Here is a 23,818-nt window from a genome sequence, read left to right as displayed (position 1 = left end):
ATCCTTAACCTTCTTGTGCAGCTTTGCCCCAAGCACCCTGCTCTAAACTATTAATAAACCGCTTTTTCCAAGGTAAAGAGAGGGGTAGGGAGGGGCTGGTCTGAAGGGTATTGTTTTCTGGAGGGCTGTAAGAAGAAAGAAAGAGTAAGGTTGTGGGAGGTACTGAGGTTAGCTTACGTGCCAATCTGCCTTTGTCATCCATTTGTGATCTTCACTTTCTCAGGTTTCTCGGTGGACATTAGGCAGATTAGGCCTGTGAGTCAGGTAGGTCATCAACGTCCTGCTCAGCTGTTGAGAATGACAGCAGGCATCATGAGAGAAGGGCTATAACAGCCACCTCATAATTGGCCACTTTTTACATGTTCACATGGCTGCTCGACACTAAGCCGCTTGCACGTGCCGCATCTTAGAGCAACTTTCGTCAAGTAATTACAGGCAAAAAAAAGGAGGAACTGACAACATATCGCAATGTTTCTTGTGGCATTATGAAAAGGGTAAAGATGCTAAGATGCTCATCACCATAACACCCATGATCCATAATTCCCTAAGTCCAACAGAGTTCACGGACATAAAAACAATAGCCCTCTATCTCCGTCAAGGGCATTCCTTGGCACAACAATAGGACCATCTCCTCTCCCAGTATTTTCCTTTCCTCCCCTCCCTCCTCATTCTCCAGCCCCTCCATCAAAGAGCATTCCAGCTCCAGAGCCCCCTAAGCCCTTCACTTTGGGCCTGTACATGTGACATGGCATGCAGACAGTCATCTTTAAGAATTGATTCACTCTGGTATCCAAAGCCTAGGGAGCCTGGCTGCCAAGATATCCAACATAGGCGCCACTCATGGGGTCCAGGTACACAGCAGCTGCTCCCCAACAATAAAGGCAAAAATGGGAGGCACTCAGGGGGAAGATGCAGAGCTAACCTCCCTCTCAAGCCTGAACTGGTCACCTTGGGCCAGTTGTCCCCTGCCTGCCTTTGGAGATGACAAAGGATTGGGTCCAGCTTTGGGATGAGGGTGGTGGAAGGGGGTGGCTGCTGAAAGACACCTATAATTCACCATAGATAAATGGAGAGAGAGAGAGGCGGAGGGCAAGAGAGGGCAGGAGAAATATTTTTCCTTCCTTGGAAGAAGCACGCAGCGACTGCTGTGCTACCAAGATGGTACAGAGTGACACATGGAGGACCATAAATAAGGCAATGGCATGTTGTTTTCTTCTGCGGCACATTGTGCAGGAGCCTGAAGGTCAAGTGAAGGAGATGCAAGCCCATCCTAGAAGCCTCACACACACACACACACACACATACCGAAGTAACACTGGGTATGCTGTGGTGCTACAGATAGAGATCACAAATCATGCAGAAGGAGACAGGAGAGATATTACCTCACCTGAAGTGTTTCCATAAACTCCAGTGTACCAAAGCCTTGGGAAGTGGTATCACTCCTCCAGCAGGTCATGACCCACACGCATAGTGATTTATGATGATGCAATCTAGCACATCATCCATCATAAATAAGAGAGAGTAAATGAATAGACTGGGGCTGTGGATATTGCAATTCCACCCCCAGAAATTATCTATACTCTTGAGCCTCTGTGTAGACATAAATTCCAGGATTGTTTAGGATAGAGAAGAAACACATCCCTCACTTTCTTGCTGAAAGTTAAGGTATAGGGCAAAGGCAAGAGACAGTAAATTGAAAGAGGACAGAGGAGACAGCAAGACGAGGGGAGACAGACGAGGACAGACTTGGCATCATTGGTCTTCCTGTTAAAGCGGGAAAGGCATAAGAGGGAAAGAGAGAGCCATTGAGAGCTCGAGAGAGAGGCGGAATTTACCAAAGCGGCTCAGGAGGGCCCTCATTACGATATTAAACAAGATTTAATAAGTGAGAGTGATTTGATGAGGTGATTATCCCGGCCCATTAATCAAGCAGGCTTCTGGCCTCACTGTAATATGGCCCATCTTTCCCCCTATACCAAAGCCTCTTTAGACGCTGAGCTCCTTACTGCACTAACGCCGCTTCAGAAACATCACTAGGCCAAAAAAAAAAGGCATATTACATCTCATCTCTCAAGCCTGGGGGTATTTTCAATGCTCACTCATCCCTCTGCCTCCCAGTCCGCTCTTGTGGTGCATCTGATAAATTGAACTCCTTAACATCTGGGTCAGAAAGTAAAGTCTTATCAGAGGGAGCTAAGAGTGATAACTGGCAATGATAACGTAAAAGCATCTGTTGGCTTTAAGGCTTTTGGTTTGAGAACAGAAGGAAGTTGAACAGATACCATTGGATTGTCTGGTTTAGTCGAGAGGCAGGGGAGGTTTGTGTGTGTGCGAGTAAATGTGTGAGTGGACGGGCTGATTCATAGAGTGCGTCTTTGGAAAAAGGAGTACAAGATGCATCAGGACGTGTGAGAGCGAGCACAATCACCTCTTTATCAAAAAAGACAAATATGACCAAGACTGACCTGCAAAACAAACCCTCCAGGACGGCTTCTAAGATTACATTCACTATCGATTAGTCAGGTGGTGTTGTTGTTGTTTTATCAAATACATTTTCAGAAAATAGTGAAAAATAACCCAAGGCCCACAATGACATCTTCAAAATGTATTTTTGTCTAAAAAACCCAAACAGGCAGTTTATTTACAATGATTTCAAAAAGAGATAGAAGTCAGTAAATCCTCACATCTGAGAATCAAAGACGAGCAAACATTTCACACCTTTAATTAGCTTAAATGATTAATGAATTATCAAAATAGCTGCGTATTAATTTTCTGCCGATTGACTGATACATCGACTCTTTCAACCTTCAAACCTTTATTTTCATGCATCACACAGCAAGATATGTAATGTGATGACTGCTGAGAGAAGATTGATAAACACTGATAGTTAAGTTGGTATGAGATTTTATTGCATACGTCAAATTAGGATTATTGTTTACACAGTTTAAGTTTTTCCAAATGCTGCAATGTTTGGGAGATGTTGATAAACTAAACTTTGGCATCGAGGGAGTTTTCTACAGCACGTCTAAAGCAGTAGAAATTCAATATGCAATATTAAAGCTGTTCTTCTTGGGTCTAATGATGATAAAGTGAAATTTTGGGGTTTTACAGAATGGAGTGGATAAATGAAGAACGTGAAAGAGTACTAAAGCAATATCAATAATTATTACAATATAATTGTCAATTGTTAGCAATAATATAAGTCCAATATAGATATCAATAAAATGCATATCCTCACTGCAAACCCAGGGAGAACATCTAGCACATAATTGTTTTACCTCAAATTTGTAAATTTTTTAGTTGTTTATCAGGTATTGTTTATTCTCTGCCCATTAAAAAAGAGTTTAAAACCAAAACCTTCACTTAGGAGGAAAATTATTTAAACCTACCAGAAATAATGTGACATTTATCGTGATAATTACCGATATAGACTGAAATAAACATTTCAATGGTCATCTTGCGATTGCTATGTGTTTTTGTCAGTAAGTCCTAACATTGTAGGGGAAAAAAGTATTCATATAATTGAAAAATTTGTCTGCAGATTTATCAATAATGAAGAAAATAGTTTGTTTCGGCCCTATACACCGAAATACTACTTTTGGTTGAGTGTTAACTGAATAACTTCGGGCTGAACAAGCTCAGGCACTATACCCAGATCCACATATTTAGAAATTATGTAGAATTTACTGTGTAAAATGATATCATAGAGGAACTCAAAGACAAGAGGGCAAATATAACCTCAAGTGTGGGAGAGAATAGGTATTACAAAGACAGCCAACCCCCCCAAAAAACATTTTAAAAGCTCAAGTGGAAGAAGATTACCTCAAAGCAGGCGTGGGACGGAGCTTTTTCTGGGAACTGCCTGAGAGTATTAATACAATAAGCACAGAAAAATATAATACAAGAATGTTTTTATCAACATAATCCGGAGAGATGAGGCCGAACCAACCTGGAGTATAATCCCAAGGAGAGGGTCCCCTGGTTATCAGGCACACACACACACACACACACAGAGACACAAACACACACACACACACACACAATTGCAGAGACAAACTCCTACACACTTTTTTTCATGTCTCGCCCTCGCTTCAAATAATCGACCGATAATCTTCAATGGGATGTTGTCCCTTCAGTCTTATCTTTCCTGCAACATCTCCACTAGCATTAAGGGTCACAAGGTCAGCTGCTGGGTTAAGCTATCAACTGGAGGTCAGCTTGTTCATATTTACATTAAGATGACTTTTTAACATCATACAGTACAATTATTTGGATACTTAAAATGTTATTTGTTGGGCAAAATCCTATATTTGATTATAGCTGACCTTTGACCCATCCAGTGCTTTGTAATATAAGAATAAGCCCAAGCAGGAAATAAGTCACTTAGAATATCCCGTTTGATGTTTAGGGGGAAGTCATCTTTAAGAACCCCCTTGAATACGAGATGTATCTTCTTAAGGGATTTATCCTCATGAATAATCTTGTATCATCTTAATTATTAAATCAAAGCAAGTGACGCAGCATTAAGCTTTAAGACCAACAGATGATCCACTTCGGATTCTAAATTAAATTTCGTTTTGAATGATTAATTTATTTACCTACTGTGTACATTCATGGAAACGTATTGTTGTGTTGAAACAGCATTTTAACCATTAGTCCTACTTTATTGTATTTTCCAACTGGTCTTGTTTGACTAAAAGATTAACTGTTTATATTTTGGTGTTCAAGTATCTCAGAAACACCTTCAGGGAATTATTTGAATTTGCTGTAAACATTCACCTGGATTCACTGATGAACTGTTTAGGTCAAAGGTCAAGGTGTGAACAAGTATTAAAAAAAATTTGGCAATTATGTTCATTTAGATTCATTTATTAACTGATTAGATGTGGCTGGTCAAAGGTCATTGTCACAGTGGCCTCTTTAACTTGACATCTCTAGTCTGCCTTTAGCCAAATGTCATTTGGACTCAAAGATTAAATCAGTCAATCAATCAATCATCAAAGATAAAGGTCAGAATGACTGCACTGGTTAGCATACAACTGCAGGGAAGTAATTTGTGTTCTATATTATGCTATTAAATGTGGTTTGGACTTTAGATTTTCTCCTCATATGAAAAGGTACAAGTGCTTTTATAATAACACAATTTGATAATCATGATATAACCGAATGAGGGTACACCTCCAGGGAGAAACGTTGGGGTTTGCTTGAAGGACAGATGCTGAATTTGGAGGCTGACAATCGGCTCGCTGTAAGACAATGTCGCCTTGGCGAGTAACTTTCTCTCTCTCGCTTGCTCGCTCTCGTTTTCCCTCCATGTATCTAAGCAGCGTAATTTGAGTAAATGACAGGGGAACATCTGCTGTGCATAAGAGAGAGGCCAACACTTTAACATGCAGATGTCTCTCTCCATCTGCATTAATTCAATAATTACCGCAATGGAGGGAGGGAAAAAAATCTTTTTTTATAGCTTAAGACAATGTTATCTGTGCCAGTTGGTATGGGGTGGGTGAAAGGGAGGGGAGTGAACAAGTGTGTGTGTGTGTGTGTGTGTGTGTGTGTGTGTGTGTGTGTGTGTGTGTGTGTGTGTGTGTGTGTGTGTGTGTGTGTGTGTGTGTGTGTGTGTGCTACTGGAGGTTTGTGAGAGGAGGGGGTAGATTATTACACCATTTAGCCAGAGCAAGCTGTCACATTGCAGAGAATCTCACTAATTCCATTGTGCCCTTGGTGAGTCACTGGCAGACTCGAAGTGACCGATGATGCCTCGACGCTACCACTTGGCCACCAGACAAGCAACCTGCTTCCCTGAGGGCGCAACACACACATGTATACTGCGTGTGAGTGTGTGTATGTGTGTGAGTGTGATACATATGACTAACCTGTGTGCTCTTATGTAGGAGTATGCAAGTTCACGCTGGAGTGTATAATAGCAATGCAACCATGTTTCTATTTGCCGATGCTTCACGATGTGTGTGCGTGTGTGTGTTTGTGTGTGTGTGTGTGTGTGTGTGTGTGTGTGTGTGTGTGTGTGTGTGTGTGTGTGTGTGTGTGTGTGTGTGTGTACATGTGAGTGAGATCTACGAATACCGTAAACAAGGTTTCACCACGTTTAGGAGAATTTTAAGCACAGCAGTTGAACCAAAGGTCAAGGCTTTGGATGTATTTCTAAAACTACTGAATCAGTCCTTGTAACATTTAAAATGTCAGGCAATCATATTTTGGCTGGACACCATCACCACCACCACCAATTACAGTGAAAATATAGGGCCTCAGAGAGCATTAACATGTGATGGTTTCCATTCTAATTGAGCTAATTACTTGAAAAGGTGCGCTCCAATAACACATTTTCTAGAAAAGCATTTATAAAGCAATCAGACAAATCATGATGTCTCTGTTTAATAAAACACATTGAGGTGATGTTTTCAATGGAACAATGTATTGTGGAAAAAAGGATTGTCTGCACAATGCAAGGTTACGTTTTACATTAAGTAAAACACTACAGTTTCTCTTTAACATATGAACGCAGCAGGGGATTGTCCAGGTCAGACACGTTCACAACAACAGCAAAATGTCCAGAACAGTCATACAAGCAGTGGCATCTGGGTGGAGCAGCTGGAGGCAGGACACGATGTTTCATTTCTGCAGGGAAATTCACGTTTCAGTTTACAGCAAATTGACACAAGCATCGACCCTGATCAAAAGCTTTATTTATTATTTGGTTATTGTCCAAGTTGACATCTTCTTCAGCAACTTTTACATTTATGCAACCTTTTTTATTCTGATAGATTTATTGTTAATGTAAATACATTTTCCCGTGGTACTCTCACATGAGCTCACTCGGACATTTTCCAGATATTATACAAGAGGCCTTGCAGGAAAAGTTTCAGAAAAAGTCCAGAGCAACTGACTCAAATATTTGCGTTCCCACGTATAGCCCCTCTGGAAGTTCAGTGCACGTCTGAAAGCAGCGAGAGATTCAGACACTACATCACCTGCCTGCATACCTGTGAACACAACACTTGCCCATGTGAAGTAGATTTGCATGTATTTCATCAGTCAGCATACCAACACACCAATAACCAACCAAGCACATGACCTCTCAGATACAGGGTCACGCAGTTCACAAGTGGCATTCAGTCACACTCACACACAAACAATTAAAGGACACATCACTGTACATATTAGATTACACATATAAATAAACACACAACCTGACATAATGCCCACGACCATGCACGTACTTGTCGGTTGAGACACACACACGTGGACCCACCTCCATGAACACACTTCTGACTCTTACATGCCTGCTAAACATAGGGACAAAGGAAAATTTTTGTATATACTTGGCAGGCCAACTTCCTTTGATTGCAGTAGTGCTGCTGTAGGAAACAATGCACAGGCACTATTAATACACTAAGGAGAAAGAGAATTCCTCTCAGAGGAAAGCTCAAAGGAGCCATCGGACAGGCTATTTACAGACTTACTGACTGATTGGATGACTAACTGCTTTACTGTAGTCTCCACATCTTGTCTTACTCGACTCTTTTTTTCTACAAGGACTCTGACATGCTGACACATATAGTACGTGGTGTATTTGAGGACCAGTGGTACAGTGTCTTGGACGAATCCTTCTTTTTTTTGCTGGTTGTGACAGTTTCAATGTGTAAGATCCTAAATGGAAGAAGGTGCTGCTGCATCGCGCCTGTGACATTTGACTTGTGATGAATAGCTGCCCGGCCCACCCTTATGATGGCTTCTCCTTTCTAAAAGTGCCCAGTTAAAGAGCATCAAATCCCCACTCGCTAAACCCACACAAGCCCAGCCTTCATTAGCATAGCTAACAAACTCCCTGAAAGAGCAACAGTGGAAGGAGAGAACAATGGCAGTCTATTAAAGGGGCAGATAAGGGGGGAGGAGGAGGGGGGAGAAGCTATTGTTCTGGTCTTATTTAGCCTTTGGTGTCACCCTGCAACTGTTGTCACTTCTAAGTTTAGCCGGACGGCTGAAGAGGACAGCGAAAAGGAGGAGGAGGAGGGAAGGCAGGCAGAGGAGGAGGACGAGGGGAAGACGGAGAAGAGAGGGAGGGCGAGCAGGGAAAGGTGGTATGAGGAAGAGGGGATGATGAAGGGTAGAGGATAAATTGAATTGAAAGCAAGAGGAAGATGGAAAGAATGCAGAATTGGATGGGTGTAAAAGAAAAGAAAGGGATTGAAGAAGGGAAGCACTGGAGCAAAGCTGTTTTAGTGCTTTGACATCAGTCTTTGTAAATTATTGGAGTATTGCGTGTAGGGCTGCAGATTCAGTGACTAGGTTTTTAAATTTATTTATTTTAAATGTCCCAAAATACTAAAAGAAATCAGCAATCATCTCCCAGAGGCCAAGAAAATAAGTCAAGTTCAGGTTTAACTGCAGATTGATTATTGTTGCAAATAATCTAAAAATTGACATAACTCAATTTTATCAACAGCTAATAAACAGAAGCATCAATACAGACTGAGAAAACCTCTCATAACCTGCCTCATGACTTTGCAAATATCTGTCAAGGAAAGCACTTTGTGTTGCCACGGAGACACGTTAATGGTTTAAGCAAACATCAGATGTTTAAACAAAGTTACCAGGCCACCTACATCCTTCTAACACCCTACGACACTGACCCGTCTAGGTGTGTTTTCACATTTACATGAAGCTGAATGTGTTCAACACTGCACCTTGAATTTACTATGTTTAGTTCTAGGTATTAGTCACTTATTGGTTGGTTCTGATAGAAGCTGCCTTTAAGAATACAAAGAGTTTCACAATAAAGTAAGACTGCACACATACTTACTTCAATGCGTTCTTTACATTCTTCTTCTTTGCATGGTCATTATGCAATACCTCCGCTAGAGGGCAACACAGAGTCAAGAGTTTCTGAGAACAACAAATACAGTATATCCACGGTGGAGTGACCTCATGTGGCAACTTACCAACTCGCAAAGTCACTCCTCAAAAAGTTGTGGTTGATATTTCTTCCTCTTGTCTGTTTGCATCTCTTCAACTATTGGCTACACTGCCTCCCCATGATTTCCGGTGGTAGTGCTCCGTTTCTTCCGTTTCGTCCATATCCGTAAGCTTTCAGAAGACGTGCATCAAAATGGATGAAAATAACGCAAAGTGCAAACAGAACACAACATCCGTATCTGACATTGAGGAAAAACTAAAGATACCACCCCCCCGCATCAACCAGTGGGCGATACACATTGAACAAACATCATTCAGTAATAATGATAAATTCAGGTCACATGTCGAAGTGGATGAAGATGAAGTTTAAGAGGAACTTGGGTTCAAGTCACCATCTGAAGGGCTAGAACCAGGTTTCAGCCCGACACCAGTCCTGACATGAACTCCTCTGCAGTGATTCCTCTCTTCACAAGCTCTGTAGTAAAGACCAACCTTTAGGTGAATGTATGCGTTTGTTTGTTTGTTTGTGTGTGTGTGTGTGTGTGTGTGTGTGTGTTTGTGTTTGTGTTTGTGTGTACTGAGGAAACAGAAACAGCAGTGTCAGTGTTTGAAAGGCATGAGAGCGAACTAGACTACAAACACAGGGCCAAAGGAGCCAAGAGAAGTGACGAGCCAAGACCTGAGGAGAAAGAAAAGAAAGAGGGAGACAGAGGTGGGAAGAGGGAGACAGATTAGCTCAGCTGTCTGCTCATAAAGCGGCTGGAGGGTGAGGCGCTAAGCCCTCCAGTGAAAGCAGAGCTTAGGTGGGTGACACAGGGCACTGGACCCCACTCTGCCCACAGTGGCCTACAGCGTCGGTCCAGAGCCAAAGCAAAGACACATGGATAAACAGTGGGAGATGAGGCTCCGCGCCTGCAAACCCCACATGGGCTAAGACGGCCAAACAGGCGAGCAGGCAGGCAGGCGTCACATTCCCCCCCAGCCAGGAGTGGAGACAGGGGGGTTAAGGCTTAAAGCTTGGCTCCCTAACTGGCCGACAAGGGACAAGGCAGGATGGTAGACGTTGCCTCATTCAAGTCAGTCAGTTCATCAGAAAGTATGTGGATTTACTGTACAGTATAGAGCCTGGACTCAGCTCAGGGGAATATAGGGACAATTACACACGGTCTTGGTGTGGACTCCGTGCTAAAGCTCGGCCCAGAATGATCACATACTCCGTCCTCGCTCCCTCCGCTGAATGCAAACACACAGCCCCCCCGTCCATCTCTCATGCCGTGTCCCGCAGATGACCCCTAGTTAGCACGGCGGCCTGGGAATGGCCTGCGATGACAAGGTCACGGGTATGGATCGAGGAGTCCTCGGCCCTTGACCACGATAAGACTGAAAGCAACAACGGTCTTTAACGATACTGGATTTCACACACATCCCTTTTGCACGACCTCGTGGCAGAGAGGCATTAGCAGCTGCCGTTTTATGAGGTCCTCAATGTGACAAAGTACGGCATCCATCAAATTCAGGCCACAACTATGAGCATAAGCATGACCACCGGTTCTACATAGAGTGTTGTCTAAACTGGCACAATGCTTATGTAGTCCGATTCTTGAAGGGGCTCGAGGGAGAGAGAGTTCTGACGATGTGCAGATACATTGTGAGATGTTAAAAGTTTCCTATGGAATTAATTCTATGGCGGTAGCGGAGTTAAACACTCACAAAGGTTGCTCTCACACACAACAGATCTCGAGGGAAGGGAACACAGACGAGAGTGAGTTCTTAGTATGAGGTCTGATTTTCTGAGTGGATAATAAAAACCTATGGACGATCAATCAATAGCATGAACAAGCATGCAGCAATTTGCGCTGTTAACAGTGCTGCAGAACTCTATTAATTGCAGCAACAGTGCAAAACACTAAGTAAGAGATCTATTATGTTATTATTAGAGGTGAAAAAAATGTTTTTAGTTAATAATGACACTGTGGTGGTAGAAATTAGAATACGGCGGGCCTCCACAGTCTAGATAACTAATGGGAAACTAGACTAGATCACTGGTCTGTTTTTGCTTTGTTCATGTAAATCAAGCATTCAACACCTTATTCCCTAAGATAACTTATTGTTAAAAAAATACATGGCGAATAAAACTTGAATGGCAAAACCATTACACATCAATTATCAATTAACAACTACACCTACCTTGAACTGTGCAAAGCTTCGATGCACCACACTCTATTGTCTTTGACTTAATGGCTAAATCTGCACACTGTGGTGCCCCCTGTTGAAGTACTACGGTCCCATGTCTGTTAATCATGTCTACTTTTGTTTACAGAGACATTTACTGGATTTTATTTGACATGGAGTATCTCAAGCTTCTACAGGCAGCAAAGCAGATGTCTTTTTTTAACCGTGCATTCAATCTAGTGTTGCAGCTGCTGATAATTGTTGCCGATTATCTACCTACAGGTGCTAATGTCTTATCTATACATTTTAATGTGGGGAGGTTTTACTTATTTGTACGTTTGTTTTGTTATTGTATTCTTTTAAGGGCTCAAATTTTATCTATGCAATTCATACTCATTATTTATTTTAAGTGTGTTTTTTTCTGTTATGTTGTTTGATTGTCTCATTTCAACTAACAGGCAGGAGGCAACAAGAGTTGGAATCTTTATCTCATGAAAATGATCTATTATATAACCAATTTATTGATGAATAAAACAGTTCCTGGTTTTTACCCAATCAAGTAAAAAAGAAAAAGATGAACAGGAACAAATGTGTTTGACTTTGCATTTGCACTAGCTGACTTCAGTCCACTTCACTGGAATTATTTTGATTCCAAGTAGGCAAAGATACTCACCCTATATACAACAGTGACACACAACATGCTCACAGCGGTGACTTTCTTCTTGAACAGAAGCTGAACTAATTGATTATCAAAAAATTGCTTATTGATTTTCTTCCAATCAACTAATTGCCCTACTTCTAGCTGTTGAAAAGAGCAGTCAAACTCAGGAACATAGCAACATATTCTGAACCATTAAGAGTTTGTTGTTTATGCTCATTTAAATTTCAGTTTGCAAATCAAAAATCTAAAGAGAACCCATGTTATATCTCAGACCAAACAGGTCAGGTCTACCATATCTATTTAATAACAATGTCTGGTCTCTTCTCTGTCCTGTCTCTTATTCTGTTGATTCCCCCTAACAGGGTTTCCTTGAGAACTAAATCTACTTAGGATTTATTGTTTCTTATTATTTCTCATCATTGGAAATTATAATCCGTTCACCTAATCCCCCTCTCCCTCCCTCTCTTTCAGATCATATTCATCAAGATCATCCCCTCTGACAAAGCAAGAAATCAGTACAGTGGGTAGGTCTAAAGAGATCCCGTCCTGGAACAGGGGGGTTTCTTCCAAATCAAATCAGGTTCCTCTGGTGTAATCAAGACGAGACGCCAAAGACGAGGACATAATCTCCCAGGGACATGACTCCCTTGCTTACACATTATTAAAAAATGAGGAGGAACAAATCTTTAGATTGAGAGAACGGGGGAAAAAAATGGAATTATAATAAATCGGGGTTGGAAACTGGGGCAAGGTTGGATAAAGCCTTCAGATACAGATGAGGGACAAATCTTCACAGTGGTATGTGCTTGTACGAGTGTGTTTGTGTTTGTGTGCGTGCTTGTGTATGTGTCTGTGCGCACGTACCTAAAAGAGAGAGAGTGAAGGTGTGCAGGCGTGTAATGTGTTTGCATGGTTGCTTATGAAATATTTCAATTTACCCAAGATCAAGTCCCTGACCTGAGCTCCCCCTCACCCCCCCACTACCTCTGTATTGAACTCACTCAGTCGTCAAATAATCTGCTGCTATCTAAGGTGACTGGGATGATATGAGGGTGTACTTACAAATAACACCCACATGATGGCACAATATGACAAAACTGGACAGTGACCAACTTGAAGGCTCTTTCTATTAAACTGTCAGGACCTCATCCTCATAATAGATTAACTATTGTTTAATAAAGAGAAAATATATTCAAAGCCAGTGTTGCAGCAATTGAAAACTACAGTTACAGTTGAATCTAAATCAATTCTCATTCGCCACAGTGCAGATCAATTTCAAGAGAGCAGATCTTAGCTTAACATAAAATAATACAATGATATAAAATAATAATATATTGATATAATTAGGGCTGGGCAAGTTGACTCGTTTTAATCGATTGTTTATCAGCCAATTATTTTCTTTTTTCCTGTTCTGCAGCAGTCAGCAACAGACTTACACAAAATAAAAGCCTGACTTTCACAATAAAACAATAAATAATCAAACCTGAGTTAATGCGAGATAAAATAATTAATCGAGTTAACTCGATTAAAACGAGTTAACTTGCCCAGCCCTAGATATAATATAAATTCATATCTCAAAATATGAATGGTTCAAAGTTTGAGTATGTGAAGCTCCATCTTCACCACCAGGTGGCCTCATTGAACTGCTGCTAAAAGTCCCAACACTACAATGAGAACTTCTGGGCTGTTTATACAGTATAAATGTTGGTATGTGGTTTATATATGTATATAATATATATTAAAAACGGTTTGACATATTTGAGGTGAAGGCTCCCTTCTTGCGAAGCCTCCTTAATTCACTGCAATGCCTTAAATCATCAACAACAACCATAAGTGTTGTTGTTTTGAGGTACACCAGTGTGTTTGGATTCTGTGGTGCTTTGTGCTGGGCTGGAAAGTGTCACAACACCTCTGTGACAGCTCATTGTCTATTTAAAGTGAGCTGATATGGAGCAAAGCATCAGTCAGCTCAAGGACAGTAAATCCATCCTCCCATTCAAAATGATTTCCATCGGTCCTGAAAGCCAGGGGAGAGGCGGTGGACTAGTGGCAGAAACTTGGACTATGGGCAGAAAAGGTCTCTGGTTCGTCTCTGGTTCGACTCCACGGAGAAACAGCAAAAAGACAAACCTGGATTGATCTATCCAAAAATCCAAGAGGATTATCCCTACCCTGTCTAGTGCCCCTGAGCAAGGCACCCCAACATCTGCTCCCCGGCAGCCGTACCTGGCTGCCCACCGCTCTGTGTGTCCTGCACCAGATGGGTTAAAAGCAGAGGTTAAATTTCCCTCATTGCATGAGTGTGCTTGTGCATGTCTGTGCATGTGTTTGGGACAAATAAATGTATCTTAATCTTAATCTTAAATTGATGCCCATCAATGCTGCCTCTGTCAGTTCCAGTGATGGCGGTGGTGGCACAGCGAACGCGTGTGGCTTTAACACACTTTAATACCCTCACTTTCATTCTCAGCTGACACAGTTGTATGCTGACACAGTTGTATGTTGTTGATATTTTTCTAGAATATATATGTACATACATAAACATACACAAGCGTTATGTGTTCATGTGTTTTATCAAAATCTGTGTGCAATGAATTAACTGATAACAATGCAACTCTCAACATTGAATGAATATAAAAGTATCTACAACTTTGTTGTTCACATTAAAACTTTGTAAGGACACCATCAATGTGCAAAGGTGTATTCTACACAATGTAATGGTTACAGTTTTCAGATCAAGCCTGTACCATAGATGTGTTGTGATAACCAATCCTACCTGTGCCCTCAGGAGTCATGGGTTCATCATGGCGGGTGTTTGGTTCTCCATCTTCTTCACCAGCAGAAAACGACCCCGGTCCCATGGCTGCGAGACCAGCACACACACCTCTCTTTTGATTCGTTTCTTAATCTTCTGTTTTTTATTCTTTTCTCCATCGTGTCTTTTGGTCGTCCCCTGTCTCACCTGTGGTCACTACAGTCCGCGACGTGCTACGTCAACACGGCAGGGAGTTCAGGGGTCACGTGTTACGTGAGTCGTGGTCAAGTTAGACTGTACTTGTAAACAAATAAAAGAAAAAGAAAGTTAGCTAAAAGTCGTCACTTGCTAAATAAATGGGTTCAATGACCAAAAACAACAAACAGTCCGGTCCACCGGGAAAACGCCCCCCTGTCATGTGTAAGATAAGATAAGATAAGATAAGAGTCCCACAATCGGGAAATATGCAATATTACCGCGGCAAGAGTCAAAAAATAGGCATCAGTAAGTAATAATAAGTCAAATGCCATACTTAGGTGTAAGGGAATATAACAAATATTGAAAAATATGAATGGAATAAAACCAATATATACAGTTTAAAAACCTGTATAAATTGTGTGAGAATATGTATATCTTTATGACTTTACTGGCCACAAAGAAGTTTTATATATCTTATACTAAATAACCTCCTTGCAGCTGTGTGCATGCTGCGCCTTTTGGATACTATGAACTATTATTGGGGGGAGGGTTCCGCCTTTTGGGTTGGGGGGGCCGCATCCCACTTGTCGCTCCCTCAGAGTGAGGAGTCATTCCAGCGTGAAGACGAACTGGAGAAGAGACACGATGACGGGCAGCATCGAGGGGCTGGAGAGGTTCGAGAGTCCGGGGAAAGGACGAGGTCTGCGTGTGTCCAGAGCCTTTAAGGCTGGAGAGCTCCTGTTTTCCAGCCCTGCGTTTTCCTACGTGCTGACCGCGAAGGAGAGAGGCTGCTACTGTGAGTTCTGCTTCCACAGGTAATGATCGGTTTATAATCTGTTCGCTGCCTGATTTAATAACTCATTTAATTTCATATCTGCACTTGATAAAGTTATAAAGACCCTGCATCAGATGCAACTTCATGATGATGGCGTATAACCTGTGGGAGCATATCCACAAATACCTCCATTAGATTTCTAGTTCTGAAAGCATTGATGATTTAAAAAAGTAATAAACTGCAAACCTGTGGTTCTCTGTTTACCAAACCCATTCATTAGTGATGCAGACTTAATAATCACTGACACATTCAGCACCACATGGGCTCTTTGGCATAAAAGTGTCACTCCGCAGAATCTATTTCGGTCTGTGTGGCTCGTCTTTCTCAATGGCGGTTTCTATATATCGTCTTTCACCTGTCTCTATACCTCCCTGTCAGAAACGGAAGGATGGCCAATGAGAGAGAGATTCTGTTTCCTGAATGGCATCATGATTATATAATACAGTCTCTATCAACTGCAGCTGTAGTTGGGATTAATGAAGGGCTGTACCTTGTCATAATATCACAATGCTAATCTCTTTTGCAGACAAACCAGTTTACAATACTTAAATCAGTCAATTTTTTATGTGATTATGTTCTTGGGTGAATCGTGAGTAAGTTAATCATAAATAAATGTGCATATATTCTCCTGATATCAATTAAAAACCTTTACACGTCTTTTCTCTGCACATGTTTCATCTTCATATATGTATATTAATAAGCCTTCTTTGAGGGACAGAGTTTGGATTAACTTAATTGAACTTAATCTTAGTCCTCCATAAATACATTAGACCCCGACCATGTCAATGTCCTGAACACGTTTCCAACAGAAACATGAATTATGGAGTGTGGTTTATGAACACTCAGTTGGCTGGGAGTTTCATAAACCACATGTTGAGACTCTTCTCTTCCTAGTATGATAAAAGATCGTCTGATTGTGTGTCCATTTGTTCAGAGTGAATTAGATCCAGCATCTGTTACATGGCTTGCTTTGACCCAACACTTCACACCCTAGAATAACACCTGCACTCAGTCCTTGGTGAGATGCCCAAAGTTACACAGGCCAGCGTCAACTCACGAAGATCTTAAATTAATTATTTTGGTAAAAGCTGTAACTCCAGGCAGAATTTACATCAAGTCATTTTTTCCCAACACAAACCCTGAACACAGAGCAGCTTGTCTGGCCTTTGGTTTTAAATGTCTCCAAAATTGCATCAGTGGACTTTCGGACTGCTTTACTTTTTCACTCTGGTGCAGAGACAGGTGGTCCAAAGAACAGCCAGCTCTATTAATACCACAGAATGTTTTAAAGCCCTTCATTGCTATCGGTTATGACTGGGCACCAGCAACTGCTCCTTCTAGTCTCAGAGAAGGATTTTTACACTGAGGCAAACAGATACCCACAAGATTGAGCTCTGATTTATTGGGAGTGGTCTGTGGTATGGAAGTTGACATCCTCTGATGCCTGGGTCATTTCTATGTGTGTCAGGGGAGGTCATTTGTACAGGGATGGCTGAGAATCTTTCAGTAACTTTTGTTATGATGTGCTGCTTGTCAACCACAATATCATAGACTCTCCTTATTGTCATTTGTAGAAAAAACGGATTGGCAAAATGTGGGAAGTGCAGGAAAGCCTTCTACTGCAATGTGAAATGCCAGGTAAGCAACACTCCAACAACCAAGAGAGTGACTGCAATGTATAGACTCATGTGTGGATGCTCAAAGGACAATGATACAGTGGCCCTATCAACCATATATTGAAGCTTGGTCGGTCAATTGATTTTAAATACCATTATGATATTTACATGTGTGTAGAAAGGGGACTGGGCCATGCACAAGCTGGAGTGCTCAGCAATGAATGCATTCGGAGAGAACTGGTGCCCATCAGAGACGTCCCGCCTGGTGGCTCGGATCCTCGCAAAGAAGGTTGGAGTCACACCGAAAAATATCCTGTGGGAGAGTTTTCTGGCACAAACTGTACCATCGTTAACTGTGCTCATTTCCGCTGGTTTCCACAGAAAACACAGAAAGAAAGATGTTTGTCGGAGAAGATCTTGCTAATAGAAGATGTGCAATCACGTGAGTATTAACTTTAACAATACAGAAAATCATCCATGTGAATTTTTGTCCCTGCTTTGGGGAGGCGACCCTTATAGAAACAAACTAGGGGGGTATTTGTGCAAAACAATGAACCAAATATTATCAAGTGTAACACAGTGCTGGCCTCCTGAGGTACAATGATAAGGTGACTTGTATTACAAGTTAGGGACTAGACATACACACACACTCTGGCAGGTAATAGTAGCAATAGCAGTCATGGCGACAATGTGGCCTTGGAATAGTGAGACAAATAAAGGAAGGAGAGCTGTTTATCCCCGTATGGTTAAAGTTGTTGGAGCTTATCGGTGTGGAGGTGAGGAAAGACTCTTATCCAGCAAAGAGCTTCAGAGGAAGTGAATTTGATCTACCGCCTCTCTCTCTCGTTCATGTAGCATGGATGCTACTCAAGTTGTTAATGGAGATTCAAATCCAGACACGAATCAGGTTACGAGCGTAACAGCAATGCAGTCTAACTTAAGACGTCCAGTCACATTGAACATTCATATGTAACATGTGAAGAGAGTGAAACTGAAACTAAGTGAGTCTTATGACTGTATATAACTTTGACTGTATATAAAGATGGACGACACATCTCCACTTCCTCCTGTTGTACAAAAAATAAGGCAAACTATCCTGGATGTTATAGTGCTGTCATCTTGAGCTTTTGATGTCATTTGGAGCCAGAATCTGAAAAGTATTGATGATTGAAACACATGCTCGATCAATCGCAAGTCAGTCTTAGCTGTCAATCATGACATTTAAAAAAACTAACAAATTAAAGCCAAACTAAACATAAAAAGTTGCGCTGTATTAATATGTATTTTGTGATTTGGCCTATGTCCCATCAACTAACATGGAGAAGGTTGGGTTTGTGTCCAATTCTGTAAGCCAGCCACTAGGGGCCCATCGAAATGATTTAGCTTCACTTTCAGGGAGCTGACCTGTTGTCTATGTTTTTATACAGTGTATGGTTTAACCTAAAGTTGGCCATAAAAAGCAGAAATTTGGGGAATATTACCTTGCTAATTTAAAATGCCACAAAAGTCAACTGTCAGTAATTGCATCCAACTAATACAATCAAAATAAAATTATACTCTCTCTGTAACAGACGTGGAGGATGTAGATAACGAGAAAAGAGAGATGAACGAGTCAGACATCGCCGGACTGTATCGTTTTTTCTCCAAGCACTTGGACTTTCCTGACCACAAAGAGCTGCTCACGCTGTTCTCCCAGGTACCACACACTATGACTATGTGTGAGTCACTGTGAAACATTCAAAGGATGCTGAGCACGTACATGAGCAGTGTTTCTTTCTGTGTCCTTTATTCAACAGGTCGCTTGTAATGGTTTCACAATAGAGGACGATGAACTATCCCACTTGGGAACAGCAATCTACCCAGAGTAAGAGCAAAAACTGTCATGCAATTTTATGTTCCTTACACTATCTTTGTTGGAGGTTTTTGGTTGATTTCAAATTGATTTCATAGTTTAGTGATTTAGTTTGTTTGCAGAGGTGGTATTATAACCTCAGGTACTGTCAAAGCAGCTTTTGACCCAATTGGAAACCCACCACGATGTCACCCATTTGATTGTGAACTGCCATTTTGAGGCCTTGGGTTTGGCAACTTCGTTTTTAGAAACCAAAAGGAACCATATTTGGACCTGCAGGGGGGGGGGCTGACTGACACTCAGAGGAAGCCTATTGGACTGTACTAGCTGTCAATCACAGGGTATCTATGCGACAAAGCATTCCGTGATTTATTCTTTATTTTACTCTACGTGGGACCATAAATTACAAAACAAAACTCATGCTCTCTTGAAAGACTTGAAACCAGCAATTAAGACCATAATCTACCTCGGGAAATGCTTACTGATGTAATATATCAAGTTAGGAATAGGGTAATTTTCTGTGGAGCCGCTCTCTGCTGATCATTGAGGAGAATACAGGTTTCAGGCACTTCCACGCTTGCTTCACTTTCCGGATACTGACTCAACATCCATTCTTGTATACAGTTTATACTGTGACCATCACCACCACCAAGATCCCACTTTTAGGAGCAGCGCAAACTCACAAAATGCACCTTAAGTATTGTAGATGCATTCGATAGCCAAAATACAAAGAACTTGTTTTTCCCATATAGTTCTGGCACATGGACACTACTTGAAATTCTTGGAGATGTTCAGTCATCCAAAGCCCAGACAACACAACTTCTCTCCTCCAGTTGGTCTTTGGTGGTATAATCCAAACTTCCTGCTGGGGCTGAGGGTGTTTTAAAATTGGCCGTGAGAAGGTGAATTTGCTCTCTCAGCGCCTTGTTGAGCTATTTCCAGCAAACCACCCAGGTAATAGCAAGTTCTCTGACATGTTCCAGGGACACTCAAGGCCCCTCTGTAGGCAGTGGTAGCCTACAACTTAAAATACAGTGGTTATGTCACAGTTTTATCATTGTTCTGAGCATTAATACGTCTCTCTGCTCTCACCTCATCCATTTTAAGGACATAGAGAGTGGTGTCTTTAACTCTAATCTCTCTCTTTCTCTCCGTATGTGTTTATCTACCCACAGTGTGGCCCTGATCAACCACAGCTGTCTTCACAGCGTCATCGTGACATACAAGGGGACGTCAGCTGAGATTCGGGCCGTGCGGGACATGAAGCCTGGAGACGAAGTGAGGAAAGGGGACAGCTGCCCTGAGAGGGGGTTGGGTCCTCTCATTTTGTCTGTGGAGGAGGGCGCCATGTTACTTACAAGCTGGATGAGTGTGTGAAACATTAGATAACTATATATTACAGTCCGTGAGCTTGATTTGAGTTGATACAGCAGCTTCATCAGAGCATAGCGAGAAGAACCAATGAGACATGATTTAAGAAGATAAGATACAGAGCAGCTAGCGGAAAATGTTCAAGCTGAACAGCAATTTGTCCATAACAAACAGGTAATACAGGAGGTTGGTGGAGATAGAATTATTTGCGTCTTTTCTTTAAGGACAGCTAAAAAAGGTAACTAATCAGCACATTATTTACTCCACAATATGTTTATAATATATACACCATAATTCCAAGGTATGACAACAAAGAGTTGGGGTTTTATGTGCAAGACAATTTCTCTGCTGAGTGACATACTGGAATGAAGTTGCTATCAAACTTGAGTATTGTATCTCCTAAAATGTGGAAGTATTACTTTGAAAGCTTTTTCTAAATAAGAATATTGTTAAATAGGAGGCTGGTGGGGTTATTTTCAACCCTGACCTTTAACCTGCAGGTTAAAAGCTATCAGACAGCAAATTATATTCAAACAAGAGGACATAATCAGGAATGGACAGGAAGCATTGTTTGGGATTCTCATGTGCTGTGTTGTCATGTGACGTCTTCACCTGCAGGTGCTCATCAGCTACATAGATCTCCTCTACCCAACAGACGACCGCAACAGCAGACTGAGAGAGTCCTACTATTTCACCTGTGACTGCCAGGAATGTAAAAGTCAGTCCAAAGTAAGGCCCAGTAAAAATGAGCTCCTGAGAACCAACACGTTGTTCTTCGTTGTTTAACTAACTAAGCTCTGGCTCTGTTTTCACTTTCAGGACAAGAAAAAGTTGAAAGTACGTAAGCTGAAGGACCCCATTGAGCCGGAGGTCGTCAGCAATATGGTGCGATACGCCAGGAAATCCATCAGAGAGTTCAGAGCCTTCAAACACGTTAAATATATCCTTTAAATGACATCAATAACATGCTCTGTTGTGTGTTTGTTATACTTTATTGTCGGAGTGCCAGAGTTAACAAAACTATGAATGTGCTTATATAATGTTACTTACAGCAGTCTAACAATTTTTACAAATGTTATGGAGAATAACAAAGCATAGTGCACATACAAAGACAAACAAACAAAAACAGTGAAATTTCTTTATATTATGTAGTTGTGATCTATTTAATTAATCTATTTATACAAGATGTTGGTTTGTGATTTTTATAGACTATTCTCTCCATTTCTAGAAGCTTCATTTTATTAAGAACCCTGTGCGTCTGTAAATCTTACCAACATTCATGTTTTTAAGTTTACTTGAGAGGCTAATAGGCGTTAGACTTCCTTTTGCCTCCGCTTACACTCTATTATGTGCTTTAGTACCACAGGTTATAAGTAATGAGTGTTTTTATAAATAATTATTCAAGATAAAGTTGTGCTTTACTCACATATTTACTCATTGTGGACTTTAGTCTTCAGCAGAGAAAGTATCTGATTGTAGAGCAGAGGCTGTGTCCTCAGCTGTGTTGATGCAGCCTTGACTCGGTGGCACCTCCTAGTGAGCTGCTGGAGATGTGTGAGCAGACCCTAGATAAGATGGGGTCCGTCTTCGATGACAGCAACGTCTACATGCTCCACATGATGTACCAGGCCATGGGCGTCTGTCTTTACATGGGAGACCCAGACGGAGCCATCAGATACGGCGAGAAGATCGTCAAACCTTACAAGTAAGAAACCAACTTACTTTCTGCCGGGATTATTTTTAGTAGTTTCTAAAGAGCGTATTAAATCTAATGTATCATTATTATTCATTTAATCTAAGTCAGTTTTGACAATACCTGAATCATTTTAATCAGTTTTCACCTTCATCCATTATTATGATTACAATGAACATAATAGGAAGAAGTTACAGCTTTACCAGAGGAAATAAATAGCCTGGGTTGTCATGTGATATCTGCACTATAAGATCTTTGGCTAAAGTTTTTTTATATTATCAAATAAACCCATTTGAGATGAATTGTTTGTGTTTGAGTAAAATATCTTGAATCTGCCACCTGCAGGCAGCTGTACCCCCCCTACTCCTTGAACGTGTCCTCCATGTACCTGAAGCTGGGCCGACTGTACATGGGGATGGAGAAGCCCTCGTTGGGCATCAGCTTTCTCAATAAGGTCATTGCACTCTTACATTATAGAGTTTATATACATATAAATGTACTCTCATACCACATCCACTTGCTACAGATGACTCTAAACAAATGACTCCACAGGCAAAGTAATAAACAATAATCGTCAGGGTCAGAGTATCATTTGAAATCTTACTCTGATACATGTGCTGGTACAAGACCTGATCTTTGGTACTGATAACCAAAACATTGAAATATCTCACTTAGAGGAAAGCAAAAAAATTTAATTTAGGAAAAGAAGCTGTTTTTTTAAATGTAACATTGTTAAATACAAGCAGCCATGTATTTAATAGTGCAGGGCAATAAACTGAAAACAACAATTATAGCAAATTTGCCTTTAAACTAGAAAGAAATAATAGTGTGACATCGACTGATATGACATTTTTTATCTCGAAAATGTTTTTGGCCTTATCGTCCAGCCCTTTTCTGTACTAAGTTAAATTTAGCCACATTTTTTTTAGAAGAGACTTATCTGGTCGAGTATTTAAGAATAGTTTCTGATAGTCAGTGCTACAGACACATTTTAGTGTGTACTAGAAAAGTAGTGCGGTTCAATCCCCACCAAAACCATAAATAATGTACATGTTTAATGCTATAAAATGATTTTTGTGTGCCCACAGGCAATGGCCATAATGGAGGTGGCTCACGGGAAAGATCACTTGTACTTGGCAGAGTTGCGCAATGAGATTAAACAAAAATGAAGAGACAGGAAACAAATGGCGGGATGTGGCTGATTCCTATGGACTGAATACACTCCTTCATCCAGGAGCTTTACAGAACTGTTCTACTCTTTTTGTTCCTGGATTAAAGACGAGAAGGCGTCCATGTTTTTACGGATAGATTATTCTACGGATTTCCGTTCCCTCGTCAATGTTACGTATGTTGCAATATGAGTTGTGTGCAGAACTTTTGTACCATGGGAAGCTATGAAATTAGCTTTCATCATAGGACGTTTGAGAAGTTATTTTCCAGACTGTTGATGATTTTGTTTTTGTTTTGTCTCGTGGCTGACGCATCAGCTTGACCCTGTCATCCATCAGACTGGAGACATCTATGTGTTGGAATGTCTGGACAACTGCTGGTTCTGTTAAAGCTCCTCGACAGAGAGCTGGGATGGAGGACTATGTTTTTATTAACATCTTCTGTGCTCTGTGTTAAATAATGTTTCCAGTACTGCTGGAGAAACCCTCTACAACACACACGGTAATACGAGGTAAAAGAAAATCCCCCAAAAATTCCTAAATAAACAAATGTGTGGCCACA

At 41.1% G+C, this 23,818-nt stretch overlaps 2 protein-coding genes across 3 annotated transcripts in view; both read left to right on the top strand.

The window, feature by feature from the left end:
• The window catches only part of LOC133024482 (prospero homeobox protein 1-like), a 52,216-nt gene extending 37,138 nt beyond the window's left edge, over positions 1-15,078 (top strand). For both annotated transcript variants that reach the window (XM_061091605.1, XM_061091606.1), the window contains exons 6-7: positions 12,239-12,291; positions 14,556-15,078. In XM_061091605.1, the coding sequence (XP_060947588.1) occupies positions 12,239-12,291; positions 14,556-14,662 (160 nt within the window). In that variant the 3' untranslated portion in view covers positions 14,663-15,078. The remainder of the gene's footprint in view (positions 1-12,238; positions 12,292-14,555) is intronic.
• A 227-nt stretch (positions 15,079-15,305) lies between these two features.
• On the top strand, positions 15,306-23,818 carry LOC133024444 (N-lysine methyltransferase SMYD2-A-like). The gene is made up of 12 exons (XM_061091554.1): positions 15,306-15,535; positions 17,130-17,193; positions 17,350-17,460; positions 17,553-17,613; positions 18,743-18,867; positions 18,968-19,035; positions 20,199-20,301; positions 21,013-21,123; positions 21,214-21,334; positions 21,925-22,099; positions 22,433-22,541; positions 23,176-23,818. Exons 1-12 carry the CDS (start codon positions 15,366-15,368, stop codon positions 23,254-23,256), a joined length of 1,299 nt encoding a protein of 432 aa, XP_060947537.1. The 5' UTR covers positions 15,306-15,365; the 3' UTR covers positions 23,257-23,818.

This window comes from Limanda limanda, chromosome 18 (genome assembly GCF_963576545.1).
Source record: "Limanda limanda chromosome 18, fLimLim1.1, whole genome shotgun sequence".
Taxonomy (NCBI): Eukaryota; Metazoa; Chordata; class Actinopteri; order Pleuronectiformes; family Pleuronectidae; genus Limanda; species Limanda limanda.
This window is presented reverse-complemented; position numbering and strand designations above follow the sequence as displayed.